Here is a 25866-nt window from a genome sequence, read left to right on the forward strand (position 1 = left end):
GAGCTACTACTGCTCTGACTTGGGAGATCCCAGAATTAACCAGGCAGTTGCTTCCCTGCTCAAGCAGCATGAGGCCTTTCTCACCTTTGTACAAGATGTCTCAGCTTAGCCACTACTTCTTTGGCGTCTACTGCATACACAGCCTTTGTTCTGATTTCTGCTGTGACCCTCAAGGGCTTTGACCAAAGTCCCTCCAGCTCCTGCTGCCACGATAAGGCGCAGAGCACTGCCTGTGTAGACATTAAGAGAAGGGCCACCCTGGGACAGGCTGTACTCACTCAGGGATGGTGTACTCTGCAGCCTTGATTTTGCGGAAAAGCTCCTGAGGTATGCTGTCGTAGAAGGGGAACTGGCCATAGAGCATGGTGAAGAGCACCACACCCAACGCCCACATGTCACTGGGTTTCCCGCGATATGGCCGTCCTGTAGGAAGGAGACACAAAAGCAACAGGCTTTACAATACTGTTGACTTCTGCAGTCCACCAGCGACAGTAAAAGCACAGAAGTAACCTCTGCTCATGCTCCTTTTTAAAGGATTAAATTGCTCAGCCCTTCCTGTTCAAAGACAGTAAGAACCTCTTTCAAATTCAGGTCAAAGGAGAAAGGAATTTAAGGGCCAGCAAACAAAATGGGGAGGCAAGAAAAAAGGCCTGAAAGGAATACATTGGTAAGAGAACATCGGTGACCAGTGCCCTAAGGTTAACACCAGTCCCCATCAAGCTGTCTGTGCAGGAGATGTGAGCAGAAATGCAGACTAAGGCCCTCCACACTTGGATTCAGGCTCTTGAGATGGGACTCAGCCTCTAGAAAGGACCTGAAGCACACAGTCCCTGGAGCCTGCTGTGAAGCAGTGGAGCGCTGGGAAGACTCCTCCCCCAGCAGAGGCATTCCAAAACGCTGCTGCAACCCCAGCACGCCCTGGAATCCGCTAGATGGAAATACTGCTTTAAAGTCCCTTCAATCACATAATAAATCAACAAACAGCAGCTTGCATGAGGGTCAAAAATTAAACTCCAATGCTGTACCACAGCACAGGATTAAGAGAATGACTTCCTCTGACTCACATAGTGACTCACTGCTGCAGCATTCATTATTTGTACTAATTACTCTCTGCTTTATGTGCTCAAAAAAGGTACCTCTCCCTCCTCCTCCAGCTTCTCCTGCAGTGACATTTCAGCAGCCACAAAATGCAAGCCATCTCTTAGAAAAAGACAGCTTCTCCTGGAGACCTAAACCAATGATTAATTCTTCGGGTTTTTTAAGCTTCCTCTTACACAGAAATATTAGTGATACAGACAGAGGGATGTTCCTATGTACCAGGGACAGTCTCTCAGAGTCTCAAGATGGTGGTGAAGTTTGAAGTGTCCTTAAGTAACTCTTCCCTCTGGATTTGGAAGGGAACAGAACTGAACAACTGAATTTTACAACAGCTTCTTCAAGAGAAGAGAGGATTGCGCTGCACAGAGCCCCAAAGGGGAAGGGCTACACACGTCCTGGTGGAGGCCGAGCGCAGCATGATTGCATCTGAAGACCAGCCTAGCCAGGGTTGCAGCAAGATGCAGCCCCATAAATTAGGCTGCTCCTTGCAGTGTCTTGAACAGTCTCAACTCCCAGAGAAGTTGGTAAAATCAGGGTATTCAGTATCTTGTGGCACTAGGCCTCCACACAGGCCATTTGATCACCCATCAGAGCTGTTAAAACAACATTGGTGTTTGCAGTAGTGCTGTGCTGGCAAGCAGGGTGTAGAGGGCTGAAATCCAGGACAGAGAATGGTACCCCAGCCTAGCAAGGAGGAGGAGCTCCATACAAACTTTCCCAGACATTAGCCAGTTGAGTTACAACTGCTCCAAGCTCCTGCAGAGCAGTTGGCTCATATCATCCCTCTGGTTACAGGGGCCTCAGGATATCCTGAAGAACAGGAAAGGCCTGCAAAAAACACACATTCTGTCTCCCCAACCTGCTCCTGCCTCCCTTCCTGGCTGAGTCCTGCCCAAGACGGAAGCAGCCTCAAACCTGCCTGGCAGATCACAACAGAAGAGCTCAGCTGCAGCCACTGCTGCTGCCTGTAACCCTGACAACAAATACACTGAGGGGATTCCACTGGGTCTTGAAATAAGCACAGAAAAGACTAACTCCATCTGAGGGTATTTCTTAAATACAGTAACTGTAGAGAATCAAGACCAGTAATGAATAATTTTGATCTTTTGCAGAGGTGCTTTCAGTATTCCAGAGCTTATCCTCTCACAAACAAATGCCATATGAAGATGGCCACGGATTCTGGACTCCACTCCTGCTACATGTGTATCAGCGAGTGCTGCTGCCTGATGTAGTTTAGACTTACACAAACAGAAAATAGTTGGTGCTAAAGACACTACGTCCACAGTTTTATGTAGCTTCACATCGTCCATTTACAGCATCCAGCAACCAGTATTATAGCACACTTTAGAGCTCATGGGAAAAACCTGCTGAAGGCAATTAAATACACAGAAACTGAATTTGTTTCTGAAGGTTTCATGCACTCAAAACACTTAAAAGTGGGAGAACATTAGGAAAATCTGTTCCTTCCTAGACATCTGCTTAAGGCCTCTGCTGGAGACAAGACATAGTCCAGAGAAACTACCAGTCTGGTCATTCTTTTTAAATAACTCTCCTCAGTCAGTCTAGAAGCGCCTGGGGAGTCAATAACTCCCTTTTGGAAAGGAGCAGCAACAGGAGCAACTGCTCCTCTTACAGTACTTGCTTGAAATAAACTGACATTATAGTGGGATTTGTACTGATTGTCTCTTAGGCCTAGGGATTGACCTGCTGTTTAAGTCAAGCCTCAGGAACAAAATTCAGACATGGGAAACTGAATATCTTGTCTGCAGTTGGACTTATTTAGGAACAGGCAGGCAGCTTTTAATTATCTTTGAAGTTCAGACTAGCCTTAAGACAAAGTTTTTACTCAGCTCTTTTCCTCTACAGCTTATTTTTCCAGCCAGGAAAGTAGGTCTTATAACTGGACCCTCATTAAGAGAGTCTTAGAAGGCAGATTTCATATGGGAACAGAAATAGTTTTCATTTAATGACAAGAGCCACAAATAAATAAAACAACAGTAGTAAGTGCTGGGGCTTTGAACTCCTGCTTAGGAATGAAGCAGACTGCCTACCGCTAAGTACATCCGGGCTGATGTAGGCAGGGCTCCCTCGCTGGTCTTTTAGCAGATCATCTTCACTCACTAGGTGCTTTCCAAGACAGAAGTTTGTTATGGTAATTCGGTGAGTCCTGGGGAGAATCAGAAGGTATCAGTGAATAAGGACCATTATGCCACGAGCCAGACAATGTGAACCAAAGATGTCTACATGGCTTTGGGAAAGCTTGAAGCTGTGGGCTTATAAACGTCGTTATAAGATCAACTCCATCCTGCTGGAGAGATTCTGCACAAGTCAACATTGCTTGTAAGATTCTTTTATAGAGGGAATAGAGAAGCTATTCTGCAGGTATGGACGAAGTCTACATCAGACTTGCGTGGCACATGAGTGCACAGGTTGCTCAAATAACCTGCCCACCTTGCAGCCACACAGTGGACAGCCTCCCACGACACGTCTGACAGCACAGCAGTCTGCAGGGATCAGCAGCACCAGGATTTGCACTTACGTGCTTGCTGACCACACAGGGCATCACTGCTAAGCAAGTAAGTGTTTCTTTTAACAGCAGATACTCTCCTACTCTTCTCAGCTACTATCTTTAAGGGTATTTTCTCCATACAACACATTCTGTAAGCTGAGGGAAGATACACTACAGAAAGGGCTGCCATATTTACGCCCCTGTGCACTACTTGTCTACGCTCTCCAGCAGGTCATTCAGAGAGGATGCTGAGCTACAGGACCTTTGATGAGATTCAATATAGCCACTTACATTACCTAAGAATCCCACAACAAGTTTCCCATAGCATTCTCCCCTGATCTCCAGAACTCTTATTTACAGGAAGGTATGCAGAACAGAGAAGGTTTAATCAATACCAAAAACCTCATAACTAAGTATTTCATAAAAGGTGAGAACTGCAGGTATGTGCAATTTCTGTAATAAGATATTGCTATTTCCCCACAGTATTGCCTACTCCAAATTAGCAGCTTTTCAAGGAAAAGTATGATCATTACAAAATTACTGCCATATTAAAACTTCCATGTCACTTGGATAATTTGGCTCTTAAAATATAACTTAAAGGATTGAGCAGAAAAATACTGTATAGAAAATTTCTATATTCTTGAAAGTATTACACATCTAGGGTCTGAGAGCATGAATTAAATCAGTCAAAATAACCAAGAAATATTTCCAGCAAATTTAACAGACAAGTGAAATAAAATTATGTGTGGGTTGGCAATGGAGAGCTGATTATTAAGACAGAGTTGTGTTTAAGAAGTGTTCGATTCAACTGTCAAGAGACCTCCTTAGCAAATAACAAGTTCCAGGATTTGTTAAAGATTCAAAGGACCAAGCATTCTGAAAGACACAAAAATGTTCAAGATTACTTCATTTTCAGTCACTGAAACTTGTTGGATTTTTTTTTAACTACAAATTAGATCTACTACTGCTACTTGGGAGCTTGACTCAGGGAGGTTTCAATGTGTGCATCTCCCAGGGGACAACATCTGGAGGGTTTTCATTAGCCCATGAGAACAACATGCAGGGTTTGGTGTTTAGAGTGATGCATAGCCAAGCCTTGTTCTCCAGCCAACAGAAAAGACCTAGCCGTCTTTCGTGAGCACGTCTGGAACAGAACATACATTTCTATCAGTCCAGATGACTGGTCTTCTCCATGGTAATCTATTCTTAAGCTTCACCCACCCTTTCAAATGACTCATTGCTTTAGAGGCTACAAGCAGGTTTTCCTTACCAGCTGATGGTCTTGCCAGTAAAAAGCAAGTGTACCACATAGTACAAAGAATGACTTTGACAGATATGTTGACACAGCTTCAAATACCTTCCCCCTTACACTTTGCCCAGAACAGGAGGGAAGCACTTGAAGCAGCAACTTCGGTCTGCTTCTTCCCAGCAAGCAGGAGATTCAAACAAGCAAGAGATAGGAGATATATCTTACAATAACTAACTAGAAACAATCCAGAACAATTTACAGGTGGCCCTGAAAACCACCAGCTGTTGTTTCAATAGGCAAAATCTGATTGCCTTTGAACATACTTAGGGAGGACAAAAAGCCAGCTGTGACCACAGCAAGTCTACATGCTTTGGGCAGACTCTAGAAACCTGCAAATCCAAACCCTTCCATTTTTTTTTTATTCACTCCACAGAAAACTGGACAGAGTATGAAAGACAACAAACTCCACTTCTTAAAATTAGTGCAAAATAATTAGCCTCTACAGTAATTTACTTGAAAGAATACAGCAATGTACCTGAACTGGAACTAGCTTGGCCAATTTAATAACTATATAAACTAAGACATCTATAAACTCCAAGGAGCCACCGAACAGTGAATGGTATCACTGGCCTCCTCTCTCCTTTGTGCCGAGCCCATGTCCCACTGGTGCTGTTTGTTCTGCGCAGGGAGGCCTGGGCCCTCCTGTATCTGGGCAGCATTGAAGACACGTCAGACATTACTGTATTATAAATCAACAAACCATGGCTTGCATCAAAACAGCTAATGGGAACAAGGAAGCTATTTCAAGCAGATACAGAGTAGATATAAGAACTTCGTTAGATAAGTATTTTACTGCTAGCAGAAACACAGCAGTGTAGCAGTCAAAGATTTAGCGCTGCTGATGATTAAACTACAGACTGCAGAGCTGGGCATTCATTTAGCATGAAGAGCGAGTTATGTGAACAGAGCTGCTTAACACTTCTTATACATACATACGTATACATATATATATGTATACATATATATGTATATGTATGTATGTATGTACATAAAAATTTTGTCCTCTTGCAGATTTCTGGATTGCTATAATAAAGCTATGAAGTCGCAGAATTTTTACCCCTCTTATTGCAGGCATTTTAACCCCTTAATTCTGCTACAGGTTGTTGCATTTTTTTTCAGGAATATAACCCCAGCTGTATTTTTTCAATTTTAATAAGTGATCTTATTAATCCCTGAACATCCATGTGGCACAAAAAACAACAGGGAAGCAATCAACTACCTCTGTGGAAAAAATAAGAGCCAATATAAAAACATTCCAAGCTAGTTTAGAACTAAATTACACAGGAGCAGATTTATGCCTGAAATGGGTTAAAGAGCTCTAATATGAAACTATAACTTCTCAGTGCACTGTGAAATTAAAGAGATCACAGAACTCCCAAGTCTTAAACGGCATGTAGGCAAATGGCTCCCAGGTGTTGCCCAGCAGAACAGGGCAGTGGACATGCGTGGGCCAGAGCAGAACAGTAGAATCATGCAGGTATAATGCTGCTCAAGAAGGAGCTGCCATAAATCACTGCACTCTCAAACATCACGAGTACCCACACTTCAGTGCTCTCAGCATGGTAGAAGAGGTCACAATAACATCTATTGGTTAGGTAAATGAGCTGTGTAGATGGGCTGAGCTGGGACTGTCGCATCAAGCCAGATGTAAGAGCAGGAAGCAGTGTAATGCTTACTTGCATGCACTTGGGAAGCAATTCCAAACACAATGTAAGCCTGCTCTTATTTTAAAATGCAGTCAAACCTCAAACTAAAGATGACTGACATCTACACTGGCTTCAACACGGGTGTCTTTTTAAATCTGCAGATTAAGCCCTGTGCTATTCACCATATTCTAGAAATTAATATTTTAGAATTGCTTTTGCTTTGAGGTGTCTAATTTCAACCAGCAGACCTTGTAAAAAACTAGGACAATTACTCCACACACAGCCTTGGCTAATTCTCTTCAAAACAGACTTGATATTCATCCAGCTGCAGAGTCTGCGCTAAGTTTTGGGGACAAGCGAGAAAGCAACGACAGAAGGTCCAACTTCACTGCAGACAGAGAAGCCTCTTTGCAAGGTTCTCCTGGACAGCAAGCCAGTTGCCCAAGAAAAAGTGCAGTTCTGAATGAGCATCAGGAAAAGACTGAAGTCAAAAGATCCTTGGTATCCTTTGGCAAATTTTAAAGTTCGTTTTTGCTACTGAAACTGGTGACCAGTTTTCTACAGCTTAACTGCAGACAAACCATGGCCTCATTCCCTGACAGCAATCAAACTCATCCCAACAGGACTGAAAGAGAAGTAATCAGAGCTGCATCAGCATCATTTGCTATGAGCGAGTCACACTTCAGTGATGACCCTTTTTGGCTGATGCTCTGCTTCCCCCCCTCCTTTTCTCTTTTTCTAGGAACTTAATTTGCACCTCCTACCCCTAGGAAAAGGGAAGGAGCCACACCACCCTCCATGGCATGCAGGCACCCACTTTCTCCAGAGTAAGTGGGTAGCCAGGGAAGGGACTGTAAATTCATGCTCCTGTATTTCAGATTAAGGAAACCCTCACTTTCACCTTCTCATTTCCAGAGCAGGTGTCCTGTGCTAAATGCATGCATTTCCCACTAAAGCCAGGGCATGTCCAAGGCACAGGCATGACCCATCAGAGGCAGCTAACATTTACATTGCTCAAAGTAACAGTGCTGGTGGCTTTCACAGTGAAAGCTGATTCAAGAAGTTTAAGCAATTCCCAATAGATCATAAAAAGCAATGACAAAAAAAGGCTTAGGCTGAAAGCACAACGAACAAAAGCAGTCCCAGAAACATCATAAAACAACAAGCACTAAAAGCTGTTATGCAGCAAGGAAAAGGGCTAAAACAGCATGTGAAGATAAACACAGCTGAGCTGACATCCTCCAAATGGATTAGTTCAGTCATCATACTACTGCTGAGTATCTTCTAAATGGAGTCTTCAAATGATTATGATTATTCAGAGGAACTATAGTTTGAAGAGCAAGAGCAGCACAGTAAACAAGCAGAGATAGGAGAGTTCACAGGTTACAAAAGCCTTACTTCCCACTGCGCTCCAAATTCAGACTTCCTTTGCTGCCCATTTATTCCCATTACCCCTGTAACCCCCCACCACAATTAGCCAGATTCCAGTCTGTCTTGTGCTTAAATTATCAAAAAGATCTTAGTCATGAAATCTACAATGAGCAGAGAAAAGACAAAACATGAAATATTTTCAAGATTAGCAGAATCAGGGACAAATAGGTACCAAACAACGCTCCAGTCTGTAAACTAGTGAAATTTTGATTTTATAGTTTTGTCTCAATAGCAAACAGTGACACTTCAAGCTAGTCTGATCAGAGTTCCCCTACACGAGTAACTCTGAGAAGCGCAGTTCAACATCCGAACATCTCTGCCCCCACAAAGATGCAGGTATCTCTGACACGTTTCATCTTTCCTACACCAACACGCATAATCTTAACTAGATAAAAATGGTGATAAAACCAAGACCTGTTCCATCCCTTTACAGACCTAATGAAATAAGTTTGTCTTCACTGCAATTCCTAGCCTGTCTCTAGCCTGACAGAAAACAGTTGCTACCTGCCAAAAGTTGTGAAGTGAGATTTTACAGCCAGAAGCTACCATTATGACCACCTACACTAACACCTTCTATTATGCAGACCACGAATGATTCAAAATACGAACACTGCCTTCCAGAACACAACCTTCAAAAACCCTCATCCACAGTGTAAAAAATAATGATTATTTTGATTTACTCATAGAGCACCTGAATCAATACTAGCACTCAAGTGTCCATTTGGAGTTAACTCCTCAGATTCAATACTGTGGGCTCAAATTAATATGGGAAGCAAACATGAAATGCAAGGTGAGTTAACAGTTTCCAGTATAACAAAGATCATGGAAGACTTCAGGCTCAAATACACCCAGCATGAATTCTTTAGCGTGAAATCAGGATTACTAATTTGGTGTAATTGACAAAAGACAAGTCTTTGTCATATCTTCATGGAGATACCTTAAGAGCAAGGACTGTGGGAAGACAGTGTTGGACACTAGCTGTTAAAGGAACAGTTTTTAAGAGTGCTTAATCAGATGTGACTCTTTACCAACAGAATTTTTCAATTCAATTTCACTAAGATATGTCTATTGAGAGTTGGTGTTTCCAGATGTTTTTGGTATGCATTTGTTCTGAGTTTTCAGAAGTTAGAATCTGAAAGTAGATGCTGACCATGAAGTCATTCTAAGTTTGGTGGAAAAGCAAAGTATCTGCGTTTGACTCAATTAATTTGAGATTAACTCATGCAACTTTGAGCTAAACTTGCATTTTTGCTCAGCTTTCTTCTGTTTCTTTCATCCTTTTGGTACAGTTGCTCAAGCACTACCTTCAACTGTGCTCCCCAAAAAAACTTCTGCTTGAAGGGAAAAACCATAAAACAACTGCCAGAACAGCAGCTCTCCAAAAGACTTACCTTTTGTTTAGCACCATGTTTCCGAGTTTCAAGTCTCTGTGCACAATATTTTTCTGTAAAATATATATCAGTATAACATAAACAAAAGCACATTTGCTATATAACCCTAAACTCGATACTTAGCCAAAAACTCCTTATCCTTCAAAATCATGCTGTCTTCATTCTCAGGCTAAAAAATACAGGTGGGAAAGGCTCATCATCTTAGCCAGTTTGGCTTCTTCTAAATACAAACTAAGGAAGATAGGACACTTTTTTAATAACTTTTAAAAGGCAGAATTTAACGCCGGTTTTATTAAAAAAAAAAACAGAATTTGAAGACATTGGCTTTTGAAGAGCAAGGTAAAAAAAGTATAATAATGCCCACAGTCCTATATCTAACACAGGGGGACACTTTATAATAATGTAGATTAAGGCTTCTAGTGAGGCTGTATCCTAGATACTTTGCATATTTCATCTTCAATTCTGATCAGGGCAGAATAAGCACATTTGCTAATTTGGATACACAGTCTTGAATTAAATTAATAGGCCCGAAATCCAATGTCCAAGCTCAGTAAGACCTCCATATGGAACATTTCTCAAAAGATATATGCTTAATTGCTCTGTTAAGAAGGGATGGATGTCTCTTTTTTTGAGGATAAAAGGTCAAACATCAGTAGAATCTACTTTTTGTAACAGTAATGTTTAGTTCATTGATCTCAAACTTGTAGCTGGAGGTTTAATCTCAAAAATCAATTCTTGCATTATGATTTATACCACTTCAAAAGGAAACATCTTGAAGTGTTTCCTACATTTGATTAGCCTCTGCTCTCCTCCTCTTCAACCACACTTTTCTGAGGTTAATACTGCAGTTCATTCACCCAATCTGCATTTAGTCCAGCTGGCCTCTCTTCACAGCCAACCAATGTTATGTTATCATCAGGAAACTCAAGGGGAGGGGAAGGGAATGCTCTGCTACAGCTTGGTGCAAAAGGTCTTATCTTATGCAGAGCACTGTTATTGGAAAACAGCCGAAACGTCCATCCTTTAACATTTCCACTGCCTGCACAAGGAAGATTAAAAAACAAAAAACAACAACAAACAACCCTATTGATGTGGGAAAACTACAAGCCTTCCACCGCTGAAAGGAATAACAAAGATCTTACCTTATGTAATGCTTCTACCACTCGTACCACATCATAAAATATCACAACTGTCTCTCGCTCACTGAGTCTCTTCTCTTTAATGACATAATGCTGCAGATTGATGAGATCTGCTGTTTTGTCACTGAAATCATGAGCACAGAGACAATCTAACACAAGACAAATGCGCTTCTTCATTTTTCTGACCATTCTATTGGCTTCTAGATCTTCTATAATTTCACAAGCTCGGTCCTATGGGGAGATAAAGAAATGAACCATAGTTCTGGTACGCTACCTGGAGATATATATATATATGTATATATATGTGTATATATATATACACGCACACACACATATACATGTATAAAAGCACAGAACATTAGAAAATAAACAACTACATGATAATCTCAAAATAAGCAAATACAGCTACAGAGCTTAACCTTTGTGCTGACTTGGGATTTCAGTAATAAGACAAAATCTCCACTTAAAGAAGTCAAAGAAAAACCTGTATTGATTGATTCTAAATATGTATATGCAATAAAGATATTGATATATATCTTTAGAAAAAGCCTAGGGGAAAAAATATAGAACTCTGTGGTAGAGAATCTGTGAATACTAGAGACCAATACATAAACAAGAAATGAGAAGAACAAAATCTTAATCAAGACAGAATCAGGTGTTCTTTCATAACATTAAACAGGACACAATCGAGTTGGACATTTGGTTTATTTAAGATGTAACATGGATGGGCTCAGGTAAAAAGCCTGCAGATAGAACTTTAACAGCAAATAAAGAAATACCAACATCCAAACTGGTAACTCCTATCAGCCCATTATACTCCATAAATAGTTCTGAAGGTGTTAGCAGTCTTGCAATTCATTAATTCAAGATGATTTTACATTAATTAGCACATTTACTAGTTTGTTTTAACCTGCTGAAACAGCTTCTTGGCAATTTGTCCTCTCCTACCACATCATCATAAACCAGATCAAATAGAGACTGAAAACCAGAAGTTCAATTCTAAAAAAGAATGCTTTATTAGCACAAATTAATTTGTTAGTAAAACAGTCATTTTCCTTTCTGTGAAGCAGTGACCCATACTAGAGTATATCTGCTACATAAATTTAGAAGGCCTCAAGCACAATTATCACAGGAATTGCCATTAAACAATGGAAAGAGTGTCAATGGGCATGTTATCTAGTACCTGTTCCATTTTCAAATCTTTTCACAAATCACAAACCCCTTCCATCACGTTTAACATTTAAAAGCCCCTGTGACAAACTTGCTTGTTTGAAGCAGAGGTGATTAATCATGGTTACGTGCTGGTAATTCTTAACAAGGTCAGCATGAACTGTACATTAAACAAAAGGTGCTCACGCTAATAGCAATTACTGGCATTCCCCCAGCCTGCATGATGACCAGCTGTACCTGAAAGAGCCCATGATGATGAACCACTCCTTCCTGATTGTGGAGAAGGGAAAGGAGAGAATACTCTGTGTGCAGCAGCATCTTGCCCTGTCGTTCTTCCTGGGTTTCTATTCCTTTGTCACCCCTTTCTTCTAAGGTCAGAATCTTCAGGGAAAGAGAAAAGACCTTTACAACTCCCAGGAAAACTCAGATGTCCCGAGACCTCCAGCTCATTAAGTGTTCACATGTGAATGTAGTTACTCTAACATTTACATACTTGCCACAAACCTCTTTGAACTACCATCTGTGCAGAACATATAGTAGAAATTTGGTTAACACACAAAAGCACATCAGGTGGCTTTCTGCAAACATCCCAAGTGATTTTTCCTCTGGGTGCTGCCACTATTTTAAGTACCCTGGAGCAGGTCAGGCGGCTTTAGGATACCATCATGCAACTCTGTGAGAACAACAGCCACAGAGGCCTTGTCTCAGAGGTAATCCTGATACCAAATCTATGTTTGGCAGAACTGCTCTGTGAGGGGAAGTTCAAGTAGATGTTCCTAGAGTACACCAGTCCAGACTGCAAACTCCCTAATGCAAGCAGTTCAGTCAAGAGAGCAAAAGTTAAGAGAGCACTGAAGATTTGGAACCCTTGCACTGTGCTTACCTTTAGCTGATAAAAGTCATCTGTCCCATCCTTCCTTGCCAAACATTGAACAATACTTGGCACAGGGGAGTTGCCTAAACGTGGACCTAACAGCACAAAGCAAAAACACACTTGTTTTCCTTCAAGCAGCAATGACTAATTCAGTGTTACATCAGCATTTAAGCGTCATACAGTTTACATTAGTTTAAAACAAGTTCCTTTTTTCAGGAGACTAAGTGTCTTTCCATAATTTGTATTTATCTAAAGGAAACAAAAAAGATACTGAGTTCTGAAACTTTCCTGGACAGTGTTTCATTTGTTCACTGCAGAGAAATCTAGCAAAAAAAAAAAAAAAAAAAAAAAAAAAAAAGCACTGTCTACTTATTTTTAGAAATACAAATTTCTGCATGCCTAAGCTGTATGGCTCTTGCATTTACTAGCAACACCCATGGCAAAGAACTATTACCAAACCTCTAAACCTAACTGCCACCTCTGCAGGAACTGCTCAGATACACAGATTAGTCCAAATTTTAGGTTAACATACAATCTCTACAATTCAGTTTAAGCCAATTCATTTCTAATTGATTATCCTTTTCTTTCTACCTGTGAGGTTCATCATATTCTTAGCACTTTATATAACCAGTCCTAACCTAACAACAACTCTCAAAAGCTAGCACAGTGGTCTTGCCCTGCCATGTATCTCTACTAATGCCATATTGCATTATGAAGTTGTCTATATGGTGATTTTCCAGTATATTCCAGTGAAGTGGAATTGAACATATCCCTGCAGCTCTAACAATCTCCTGAATTAACTTTATATAAAGAAAGTTTTAAAATGTAGTTTAAAGAAAAAAGTAAAAAACAAGGGCTTGCATTTATGTAGAAAGCTGTATCTGCCTTCCTAAATTAATACTTCGAATCTCCTAGGTACAGAAGCTCTGACTAATGCTGCTTTATTAACATCAGATGAATTTCATTCTGATGTAAGAACCTAAATCACACATCTGCTTTGCCTCATTTTATTATTTCTTTTATTTTCAGTTTTGTAATCAGTGGCTTTCTACCTAGAAAACTGAAGCTGAAGAAAACCTTCCCTGCTTACCTAGGATAAAAGGGCCTGCTCTCTTGGCATTATTTCCAGAAATCCCTGTACAAAGAGCTTTTGCCTTAGTGGATGTTTCCCCAGCTCCTCTGTCTGATGCTCGCCGCTTCATCCTTGGCTCTTGAAAGAGAGAGAAGATCACATTTTGATAAGCAACTGAGTTGATTTCCTTATACTATCCCTTATTTTATATTGGAAGGCTTTCACTTACTGATGCATTTGTATCTCTGCCTACTTGTGCCTCTACAGAAAAAGCTACAACTCATTTATTGATAGATCTATTGCGGTGAGGGCTGCAGGCTTAACGTATTTTTAAGACTATAAAAGTCAGCCTCACTATTCAAAGCAACATTTGTCTGTCAAACAACTGTTTTAGGAGAGTAGGAATAAGTCAAAATAATTAAAGCTTGTTTCACAGCAAAAAACAAGTTTGCAAATTAACATACTTCAAAAAACTCTGGAAGCCTGAATTATTCCTTACTATAGATACCTAATTCCGACTCAGTCTATGGAATTTTGTGGAGTTCATTCACAGAGAACTTCACACGAGGTGTTACAGGCAGGTCGCTTACCAGATAACTCAGAAGGCACAAGTCTATATGAACAGTATCTTTCATCTTTTCCAACAAGCACACAGGGAAGGGCACAGAAAATGTAAACATGTTTGTTAGTTACTCTGAGATTCGGTTAATTTAACAGTGATTTTGCAAAAATGCATTTTAATCTTAGAAAATACTTTCCTCCCTTGTACCTCTTTAGGCTATCACTTTTTAAGCTCTTCTCCATCCCTGTACACCCAATGCAGCTGGACTGAATTGAATGCATGAAACCAGAGTCCAATATATAACACACTTTCTTCAGTTTCCATGTGCAGAAAGCGATGCTTTGTTTAGGTTTAAAACACTACTGCATGCCTTTAATGGATAGTCTAATGAAAGGAAACACTGTGGTATCAGTATGCAGGCTCTCCTGTGTAACTACTGTATGCAAAGAACACTTTAATTTATCAGAGGAGTATCTCATGCTTTGCATCAAAATATTTTTTCAAAGTCCACACATCACTACAGTTCTATAATATGAACAACTAAAAGCATAAGTAATTTCTCCTTAGTGAAAGTTAATCTGTTTTCAAACACATATAAGCCTTCTGCTACTCAGAACTCTAAAGAGAATTTATCAGGTTACTGCAGAACCCATACTTAAAAGGCCAAATAAATTCATGTCTTATCACTAAAACATCTCTTCCCCAAAGAAAAGAGGTTCTCTTTCTGTAGAAATGAAAATGACTTATGTTTGCTGAAAAGCTATCCTTCACACACAGCATGTTTACTGGAAGCATAAATCAGCTCCAGCAGCAAACTGAAGTTGTTTCCTCATACACCTCCTTTTCACTTTTATATCTTGGAAATTAGTTCACAAATATCTACCCCAAATCCTCTAATGTTTCAGTTAAAAAAAAAATATTAAGCGCATATCCACTTTCTTACTCTTAGCAAGTCAAAACCGAGCCCTGGTAATTTTCCCTAAAATAGTCCTAGAACAGACTAGAAAAATGCTGTCTGTTGGACTTCTTTGTTTAAAAGTCTGTGTTTCACAAAGAGACCAATAAATCACCATGCTTTGAATACAGCTGGGAAGTTTACCCTCCAGCAGTTCCACCCTTTCTGTGGACACAACAGTGATCTCATTGCATCAATTTATCCAGCAGCATCTGTCACCGAGATTAGCAGAAATAGCAAAAGAGGTAAGGTGAGAAGTCTTAACAGCAGATTTCACATCCATGCACTACTATATTCTCTCAGCAGTTCAGATCTTTGAAAGAAAAAGTATTATCAGTTAAACAGAACAAAATCTGGAGCTCCATATGCTCCTTGTTTTGTTCATTCTGCATCCTTGACCTAATATTTGATTGTGCTTTATAGAAGTCTCCAATCCTTGCAACATAATCATTTCTGCTGGAAACATATGAGTAAGATTTCCACTGCAGAAACCCCACTGCACAGGAACTCTGAGATAATAACTGTTGTGCAATCTGAGCTGGATAGAAATCTATGGTGCAAACAGCGTTATCGTAAACAAAATAATCTGAGGACTCACGTAGTTCAGCATCAACTGTATCTTTACTCTTCTTCCAAACTAGGTTTTCCAACGTCTCAGGAGACAGGAGGCATCACCTTGGAGAAGGCTGGATGGTCGAAAGGTCGAGGACTCTGTAATGTGAAATGAGATACGCTTGATGCTGTGGTTCTGGATTATCCTTGATTACGATAACGTGGTATGCACCAAAACTGCAGCTTGGAACATCTGTGTTTATTTTGACTTAGAAGAGGCCTCAAGTTCCTGATCTCACATGAGAGAATGAGAAGTGCCTTGAAGTTTAGTCACCAAAGAGTCACAGATGCTTGGCTATGCGCAGCAAGACGTATACAAGCACTAAGGATCTCCAAAAGCATTTTGTGAAGTAAGATGGATCTTTGGAGTAGAAAAAAACAGTGATCTCCATTTTAACCTTAGTCGCATGGTACAAAGCTTGACTGCTTTTAACCACATTTTAAATATATACAAATTATCAATGATGCCATAACAGAATCTTCAGCATTAGAAGCAATTTTTAATCACTGTCTAAGTTAATGCTTACAAGTTTGGACTTCAGAGAATTTCTGCAAAGGGCAGACAACACACTGAGTGTTATTCTTATGAAGTTCCCACTGCAATTTGTGTTTGGCCTTTAAAAAAAATGAAATCAAAACCAAACCAAACCAATCCTACGCAAATTCAGTGCTGCTTAACAGTTCATCAGGTCTCATTTGAAAGGAGAGATTCAATTTATGATTTCCAGACTCTCTAGGATTGAATCTATACCAAATACTCAAAGTTTAACTCATAGATATTATGTTACACATTTGTTAATCCAACTGTTTTAATTCACCAGTATTCAGTTATATCATCAATTGAAAAAAGCAAAAGGAACATTTGGCACATGGGAGCCAAACTTGGAACACCAGCCAAAACATAATACAGTATTATAGCCTGGTACAGGGAAATCTGTAAAGACTGTTCAGTACTTATTTCATAAAACATCTTTAAGTTATTACTACTTTGATGAACAGTGATCAAGGATGTTACTCTAGGTAGTAGGACCACACAGTGCACAGCCGTAGTCGCGCAGACTTGTGCCAGATGGGCTGGAACGAAGACAGCCTGCTCACCCACGTGCACTGTCTAGCCAGAATTTTCACTATGAGTTGTCTCAGCACACAGCAGGAGTGGAGGTGCCCCAACCCTACCTCTGTTAAAAGGACATCCACCAATTTAAATACCACAGTCTCATCATGAAATTCTTGTAAGAGCAAGCAAGGAAAACACTAATACAAATGAGTAGTGAGCTATTAAAGACAATTTTGTTTGTTCAGTCAGTGCCATTCACCCTACTTTCTACCCAATCTCACTGATCCTCCTTACTCAGTCTCTACTATTTGGGTTGAATCTCAAGGCAGTGAGGATAGCAAGCCTAGCAACTCCACCAGCCCCTAAGGACACCGAGTAGCACCTAGAGCTACTTCTAAATCACTTCTAACTCAGAGTTTACACTTGAGTACACTTCAGGCTGCAGTTCCTTTAAGAATGGAAAGAAAGAAAGTTGGATGGAGGAAAGTCCCAGAGCAAGGGGAAAAAAAATGAGGACAGCTGCTGTGAGAAAACAGGATCCTTTTCCCTTTTCTGCACATTGTGTAACCCTGATTAGAGCAAGGAAATTGGTCAAAGGCCATGGATTTCATCGTGAAGGCCTTCTCCAGAACTAGAGGCCATACACCCCACACAGGTCTAAAATCAAGAATATTTTGAAACAAGCTTTACAGAAAATATCTTCAGCCATTTTAAATTAGGAGGAGATGGGCAAAAAGAGAACGGGAGTGTCACCCTACTGCCCAACTCTTAGACAGGAGCTGCCCAGGGCTAGCCTGCCTACTTCGCAGTGCCTGGCTCTACTGCCTCCTTCAGTGTCCAGGCCCTCCAGTCCCATTTCCTGAGATCCTGTGGCCTACCTGGCACTTGCATGGTGGGGTAGAGCACAACTCTGGCTTCACTGGGCCCTTGCTACTTGCCTCAGCCCAGATGCCTTGCTCTGGGCACGCAACCTTCCCCACCATCCTGAACTTCTGCTTCGCCCCCTGCTATTTGGGGCTTTGGAGCTCCAGCCCAGCTCCTCTCCAAAGGCCCAGCCTTTGCTCCCCAGGGACAAGGAGAGCAGCTGTGACTACTTAAAAATGTCTTGGTTACACTGGTCCCCCAAATCCTCCTTTGAGGGCCTGAGCTGTTTGGCTACAGACTGCTTCAGCATGCTTCTGTAGCCAACATGACTTCCTTGCTCTCCAGCACTACCAGGTAAGTCACAGAGCAGGACTCCTCTGTCAGTTTTTGCAGGAGATCACCAATTGAATCCTGCTAGGGCCTGCCAGCGGGCCTGCTCTACATGATGGTGTTCCGCCTGTCCAAGAGAGCACCAAAGTTGGTAACGCAACTGCACAGCTTTCCCTGAAACCGCTGTTTGTTCGAGTTGCATCATCCTCCATCAAAACCAAGCAAACAAAACATTGCTTTTCCCCCCACCCCCAAGACAACCCTGCAGCGTGGGAGATTACCCTTCCCACATGCAAATTCACTTCATCCTGCCTTGAGTGGGCCTGATACAAAACTCCGATTTCAAGGAGGTTCACTGCTACAAGTGCTTGCAACATGAAACTGGTATTAGCTCAGATGCTAATAGATGAATTATATCTTGGAAGCACAAGCTTTAAAGAAGTTTTAGAAGAAAAAAACCAGTAGGATAGTTTAGAATTACTCCCCAGCTGCAAACAGGAACACCAGGCCAGCCCCACAGTAACCCTTATCATTCAGGCCTGGGAGCAGGAACAGCAGGGAGATGAGAATCCCAATCAGCAAGCAATGCAAGAAAGCGCTCTGCCGTTCCACCCCACCGACGGGGCCTCACCAGATCCGCATCCTCCCCGCAGTCACGGCCTTCTGGACAAGCACTGGCTGCAGACACTTGCAGACCCTCACCCTTGCTCACGTGCTCATTGGAAGCATCACCGCCCCTCCATGTAACAAGCTCACAGAGCGAGTGAGTTTCTTCTTTATGTCCTGCCACTGGCATAGCCAGAACAGCAAAGCCTTTTCCCAGGGTAGGCTTACTTAAAGCACACAAGTGAGGGGATTACTGCATCGCACAACGATTTCCTCCTCAAACACAATGGACAGAGAGTGAACAAGCACTAACTGGAGCCTCGCGCACAAAGTGGTTACATTGAAAATTGCAGCATACATCTGAATTTTAAAATAGAGCTAAGTTGAGACTTTAGAATATGTATATAAAAAAGGTTACTAGCCTTCCTAATAGTGAAAAACATGCATCTCCCAGATTTTTGCAGCTTGTGTGAATCTACAGGCAAACTCAAAGCTAGACAGACTGAATTTTCCAATCCTTAGGACTCCATAAAGATTAGTTTTTAACATGAGCAGGATCAGTCTCAAGAGACAGTATTCAGTATTTCTGAAAATAACTAGAAGACAGACACGTATCCTTTAAAATACCTCATCCTAGGGAGAGGACCATTAGATGTGAATACGGTGAGATCCTAAAGATCCCTCCTCCCCCCAGGAAAGCCCAACTGTACAAAGTGGATTTCAGCCACCCGTTCCCAATTCCACCACCTATAATACAAATGATCTTTCTCGCAGGGACAATGAAACTACAAGGCTAGTATAAAAATTTCTTACATAAGGTTTTAACATGATGCATAAAATATATATAATGTCTCACTAGAGAAAAGTGTCTGAAGCTTCTTGCTGTGCTATGACATTAATAGAAGCACTAAAAGACATCACATCTAGGGCTCTCCAAAATTATGTAGCTTAAGGAAATTGCCTAATTCCATGAATTTCTGCACGCTGTTCTAACAGCCAGCATAGGAACAAAGGAAAACAAGAGCAGAGGAAATGACCTTTTCCAACTCCAATTAAATAACAAGCAGGTCCTGCAGTCCAGGAGCCACTGCAAATAGATGGAGCAGAAAAAAGAGCATCTTAAAGAAGTTAGTAAGACTACTCTGCCTCTCAGAAACTAGTTCAGACACTGGAACAGCTGAGTATGACCTCACTGATGCTTTCTGTTGCTTTATCTTGCAATAATGGGACAAAACCAAGATAGTCTGTTTAAGCATATTTTTACCTTCATATTTTAGTGTAGTGACTAATGATTCCAAAAAATGACCTACTCCATTCCTACAAATGAGATGATCTTTGAAAGTGAGGGAACTGGATGAGATAATAGCTAGCAAATACTGAGTATTCCAAGACAGTAACAGATAACGAAGCCCACCAGTTTTGCAGAAATCAATGGCTACAGGGGATAAAGCATCTTCAGAAAGTAATTTACATTCATTAAAGAAATAAAGAAAAAAAAATCACCTCCAGAAGCCACAGTAACCCAAGAAGCAGTCTGAAGACAATCAACAAAAAGCTTATTGGCGAATGCGCTCACATCGATTCTGCCTTACGTAGCTGACAGGATTGCTCAAACGCCTGAAACCTGCACGTCACTTCTGAACCGAGAACACCGAAGGTGAACAAGATAGGCCAGCTTCGCATTACAAGTGCAGTTGCCAGACTGCCGATTTAAACATGTGCACAGGACAAATGAATCACCTCTCCCTGGAGACTCCTGGCGGCTACAATTTGTCATCAAACTCGAAACGTCAGCTAAAGAAACACAAAGGAAGAGGCACCACAGCGAGCACTGCCAACGCTCTTTCTCAAACCTCTTGCTGTCATGCTGCTCAGGGAAGTGTAGTATTTGACTGTGTGTATTCATGAAATATTAATCTCCCCTTCCCTGCAGGAAAAGACCTGCCACCTAATACAGGATTTTTGCCCAGCTTTCTTTTTGGGAAGGCAAATGCTGTAACATTGCTCGCAGCTCTGCTCGACAATAGAGCTCTTCCAGCCTGGTCTTGAACGTGAGGGTAAGGCAGAGGAACCCAAACTGTGGTCTCTAACAACTGGATGAACTCACTTAACTAGTGCCTCAAAATGCATTTGTTTGCATCTTCTTGAAAGCATTCACCTTAGCTCCTCCTTGCACAGTGCCACTGGTTAGGAACTGACCTGTCCCCCTGCTTGCTGCTCCCTTTGCATCAGCATCTAGTTTTTGCAAAAAATTGTTTTCAGCCCATCTAATGATGGAGAATTAAACTTTTTCCTCAGAAATAAGATCAAAACAGACTGAGTATTTCTATTGTAAATTCTGCAGAGTTGGCACAAAGTTGATCATTCTGTTTGTGCCTTCCAATCTCCTATTATTCCAATCTAACCTTTTATTACAGGCTTCAGCACAAGCCTGAGCTTTTCTAAAAATCTAAGCTAAAAAAATTTGTTTCAGTTGAGCAGGATGAACCTACATCTTTTACCACCCAAGCAGTTTACTAGACAATATTTAATCAGTCATAGTAAACCAATGTTCACATCTGTTTTTAAACGTGGCTTATGGCAAATTCTAGCTCACGCAAAATGATACTGGACGTGACCTAAAAATCTTGATGAACACTAATATTAAATGAGTAAAACCTTGAGTATGATCTGACTTCTCAGCACAGGAACACACAGCAACAAACAAGTTAAGATCTTTGCGAGAAAACAGCAACACCACGAAGTGTTGCCACACATCTTCCCCAGGCATACCCAGCTTGAGACATCTCTGACCAGTCATTTGCTCTCCTGATAAAGAGGCAAGATTCCCATTTGAAAGCTTCCCTAAAAAGAGGTGGAGTTCAAATCAAATCAGGCCTGATGAGGAGTCATTCGCTCTGGGATTACAGTAAAGTTTTGTAAGGCAGATCCAAAAACAAACCAGGCATGACAGAACAGGGAGGCTCCTCCTTGAGCGTGGTTCCAGCTCCTCCACTTGGGGAGAGTGCCTTGCAGTAGGACACACACAGCCACTATAGATCTCCCTCAAAAAAAGGAAGAAGAAATCAAATAGACTGTCCTTCCACATGACAACAGCAGCACTTCGGTAGGTTCACTGTGCAGGAGCATTACTTTTTACAGATCCGAAACACTAGAATCTTTACAAGCTGTAAAAGAAAAATAAAACATCACAAAATAAAAGTCCAGCAGAGAATCCAGAGTCAATACGACAAAATTGATCATCGTTCAAAACTGCTTAACCTGTAGAGAACCCATGTATTTCTCAGCAAACCCCTCTGGGGAACAAAGCTGTCTTCAAAACATGGAAGAGTCTAAATTTTTTTTTGAAATATGCAGAGATTCATTCAAGCTTCTCCCCTAGATAATTAAAAAGACAGCTTGGAAGTGAGAGGCAGAGTTTATCTCACTAAAGGAAAAGAACAGAAGAATCCAGACTTGTCACCATAATGCAGGAGACCAGGGCACCACCAGTTACAATATGAAGGCATCTCTAATCAAACTCCCAGTTCTCAGAAGTGAGCCATACTTTACAAGCTGGAAGACAAGAACTCCAACATCCGCTGCCAAACTCACCTACCAGAAAAAATCTTTCCTGATTCCAACCTGTCGATTAGCTTAATCCTGGGTGTGTGGATAAGACACAGCCAGCCCTTGAGAGAATATACTGCCATAAGGATCCCAATACACCTTGCCTACGTCCCACGTCCAGCCGCAGCCAAACTCCATCTTTTCAGAGACAAAAAACTTCCTGAGGCCAAACCATACATCACGGAAAGGAAATTCCTTTCTGGCCCCCACAGACAGGCAGAGGAAATTCTGAAGCACAAGATTCCAGTAACGTAATCACAGCACAAATACGCAACACACTAGTCTTTCTTTAAACCCTTCTGATACATCAACACATTAGATAGCCAAGGACTCATCTCTGGGAGTTCCCTGTTTGGTTACATAATCACCAATTTAAGCTTAACCCTTTCATGCTGAAGTATGGGACACATCTATAAGGGTTTCCAGTCAACAGAAAACAGAACAAAACAAAAGAGTGATCCCAGAAGAGTGTAACATCTCACTGCAGCGGCCAGCTAGAGCATGACACAACATAGGAGAACTAGAAACGAAACTCTGGCATTCTGGAAGTACCAGAAAAAGACTGCACTGCTCTCCCAATATCAGATCATGGCATATGGAGTTCCTGACTGTGGGCTGTTGTTCACACAGAGCTCCCATGAATTCATGCAGTCATTAGCTCTAAAATCACCATCAGGTAAGGCATTTATTGCACTAGATTTTATTTTTCACGTATAGCTTAAGGAATGCTAAATATACATGGTAACTTAAGTTCACTGCAGCAGGACTTGCTTCACACGGACAAAGACTATTGCATGAGTCACGCACATGCTGATACTCTTCTTTATGGCAAGATATGCTTGCTGTTTTTAAATGTAATTTTCTCCTATAGCCTTAATTAGACAGAAGAAAGTATTTCAAGTTATGTTATCTGTTTCAAGTATCCATACTATGCTAATGGTACTACCATACATAGCACAAAAGCACATTCAATATAAATACTATAAGACCAAAAAGGGATTTACGCCACTGTCAAGAAAAGACTATTTCATGTGGAAAATTACAATAGGCACAGAGCTTCCTCCAGTCTAGCAAGAGCTCCAGCTGGAGAGCTCACAGGCAAGAGTGAGGCACAAAATGTAAAAATCTAGAGCACCACCAAGTTTCTGCAAATACAGATAAACTTCCCTTATTAGACTAAATGCAATGGGCAGTTCAGGCAAAATCAATAGGGTTGTCCTTAATCAAACAGCAGCTAAATGCCTGCAAGGCTTCCCTCTGTGCGGTTTTTAAAGGAGATGATTCTTCAATATCCTGAGCAGCTGATCATGAGGGTGCTTTTAAGCAATGTGATTATGTGACCAAATCATCAGTGCAGATGCCACAGAGAAACAGTAAAAGGATGCAGCACAAACACTCCAGCATCAGGGAAACACCTCTTTCATCCCAACTGCTACGGACTAGAGAATTTTTGCTAACAGAATATTAGCTGAAGCTCTTTAGACGAGCATACCAGAAACTAATCCTTCTCCTGTTTACACACCTGAGTCCTGCTCCAGCAGCTGCTAAAACCTATCACCTAGCAGGATACACATTTTTGTAAACAAACAAACAACCCCCCCCCAGCAAACAAACAACCCACAGACTGTCAGAAACATTAGCTAGAGCTAATGATGCAGCGAGAACCACTTTGCATAGGTTATTCAGAACACTCAGACTCCGGTGCTGTGTATCTAACCTTTCACGTACAAAGCTCAGGCCATCAGATCTTCACTGACTGCAGGAACGATGAAAATTAGATCAGACGACACAGACGCGAAGCCAAAGACTTCGTAGAAGACAAACAGCCTTTTCAATTCAAGGAAAAAGGAACTTGTTGGCACAAAATGATACCACTGATTTTTCTTAGTCTCGATCTTACCCATGTGCCTTGGATCTGCCCTGTCCCTCAAGTTAAGCTTCACCTCTGCTACGTGCACACTGCAAATCTGCCTCTCCACCTGATCTCTGTACGAATTAGAGCTCTCAACTAACACCGCTTCTGTCATGGAGGGATTGTGAGGCCTTTACAGCAGCAAGCAGCTAGAGACCCAGATCGCTTAGCCCCCCACACTGTGCACTAGCCTCTGCCAAGTAATCTCAGCTCTACTACTCACTCCTACTTCATTACCTCCTTTCTGACATCAGGCTATAGCTGAGACTACAGCCTGAATGCAATCAAATGCCAAGCACACCTATACGCACTGTGAAACAGCAGCATACGTTAAGCCTATATATTAAGGCCCTGAAGTAGCAAAAAAAAAATAAAGGCTTAAAAAACCCCAACCAACTTCAAGCTTAGAAGGTTTTAGAATATTTTTTAAGAAGTACTTAATTCTAAAATTTAGAACAGTGTCTTGCTGCAAATGCAAATAAACTGCAGAGCTAGAAAATGCAGCTCCCTTATCTGCTTTCCACATATAATGAATCATCTGTATGAGAACAGCTCATTCACGCTCACAACCAGACCCAGTGAACGGATAAAACAGCGGAGAGGATGACAGGAGGAAAGAGTAAGTGGCCAAAATAAGAACGAGTCTGAAAGGCTTTCATATCCAGAGAGAGGAGCAGCGGAGCAAAGACATTCCTTTAATACTTTCATATACTGTAGCAAGAAAGGATTTTAACCAAACTATAGCTTTCAAAACCATCAAAAAGAACAGATAATAGAAGTAGGTTCCAGGTGGAGCAAATTTAAAAGCCTTCTTTGATATTTTATTCAAATGAATTAAGGGAACAACATAGTCGAAAGACTGAGCACATTCCTGTAGCTAGCTCCAGCTTTAGTAACTTCTGGCCTTACTCGTCCTTACTTAGAGCTACAACCAGGTTCTGCTGAAAGCGCACCAGTCTGCCTTCTCCTCAGCAGAGGCCCAAAGCAACGAACTTAAACTCCCACCCGGACCGAAAACAAAATCAGCACCAAGCACGGGCTGTTTGCTCCCTCAGCAAGCTCGGAGCCTGTTACCATGTGGCAAGAATGGTTAGGGGCTGTTAAAGTAAAAAATAATAATAAATCCTTATCAAGGCTACTCTAACGGAGTGGAAAACACACACAAAAAAGGAGTTTTATTAACCGAGCGTTTAACCGCAGTGGGACCCCGACCGGGCCGGCCCCGCCGTCCTACCGCCAGCCCCAGGCTCCCCAAGGGCAGCAGAGCGCCCAGGCACGTCCGGAGCCGCCGGGGCGCGGACAAGCGGCCCGAGCGACCGCGGGCCCAGGCAGAACCCCGGCGGCAGCGACCGCGGGCCGGGCTGCGCCTGGCCGCCGGCGCCGGGGCAGCGCTCTCGCCGGCTCCCCGCGGAGCGCAAAGCCAGCGCGCCGCCGCCTGCACCCGAGAGGCCTGTCCCGCCGCGCCGCGCCGCCCCGGCCCCGCTCACCCATGGCCCCGGGGCCGGCGCGGCCGCCGGCGCCTCCCGCAGCCTCCCGCCCGGCCGCGGCCTCCGCTCCGCTCCGCGGCGGCGGCCGCCTGGCAACGGAAGTGACGCACACCTCCTCCTCCCCCCCCCTTTCCCTCTCCCCGCCCCTCGCCGGCCGCCATCCTGCCTCCTGGCGGCCGCCGCGCCGCGGAGATGGCGGCGGCGAAGGGGCGCCTCCGGTTGGCCCACAGCGC

General features: G+C 42.1%; 1 protein-coding gene across 2 annotated transcripts in view; it reads right to left on the minus strand.

Annotated features, from left to right (window-relative positions):
- STK40 (serine/threonine kinase 40) overlaps positions 1–25716 on the minus strand; it is a 30607-nt gene extending 4891 nt beyond the window's left edge. Inside the window, exons 1-9 of one of the 2 annotated variants that reach the window (XM_062594105.1) lie at positions 25634–25716; positions 15755–15867; positions 13658–13777; positions 12577–12662; positions 11931–12074; positions 10527–10754; positions 9385–9437; positions 3150–3265; positions 279–423 (exon numbers count right to left, since the gene is read on the minus strand). In XM_062594105.1, coding sequence (XP_062450089.1) covers positions 279–423; positions 3150–3265; positions 9385–9437; positions 10527–10754; positions 11931–12074; positions 12577–12662; positions 13658–13769 — 884 coding nt within the window. In that variant the 5' untranslated portion in view covers positions 13770–13777; positions 15755–15867; positions 25634–25716. Of the gene's footprint in view, positions 1–278; positions 424–3149; positions 3266–9384; positions 9438–10526; positions 10755–11930; positions 12075–12576; positions 12663–13657; positions 13778–15754; positions 15868–18650; positions 18733–25633 lie in introns of those variants that run through there. The other variant, XM_062594104.1, reaches the window with a different exon arrangement.
- Between the last annotated feature and the right edge of the window lie 150 nt (positions 25717–25866).

This window comes from Rhea pennata, chromosome 23 (genome assembly GCF_028389875.1).
Source record: "Rhea pennata isolate bPtePen1 chromosome 23, bPtePen1.pri, whole genome shotgun sequence".
Classification (NCBI taxonomy): domain Eukaryota; kingdom Metazoa; phylum Chordata; class Aves; order Rheiformes; family Rheidae; genus Rhea; species Rhea pennata.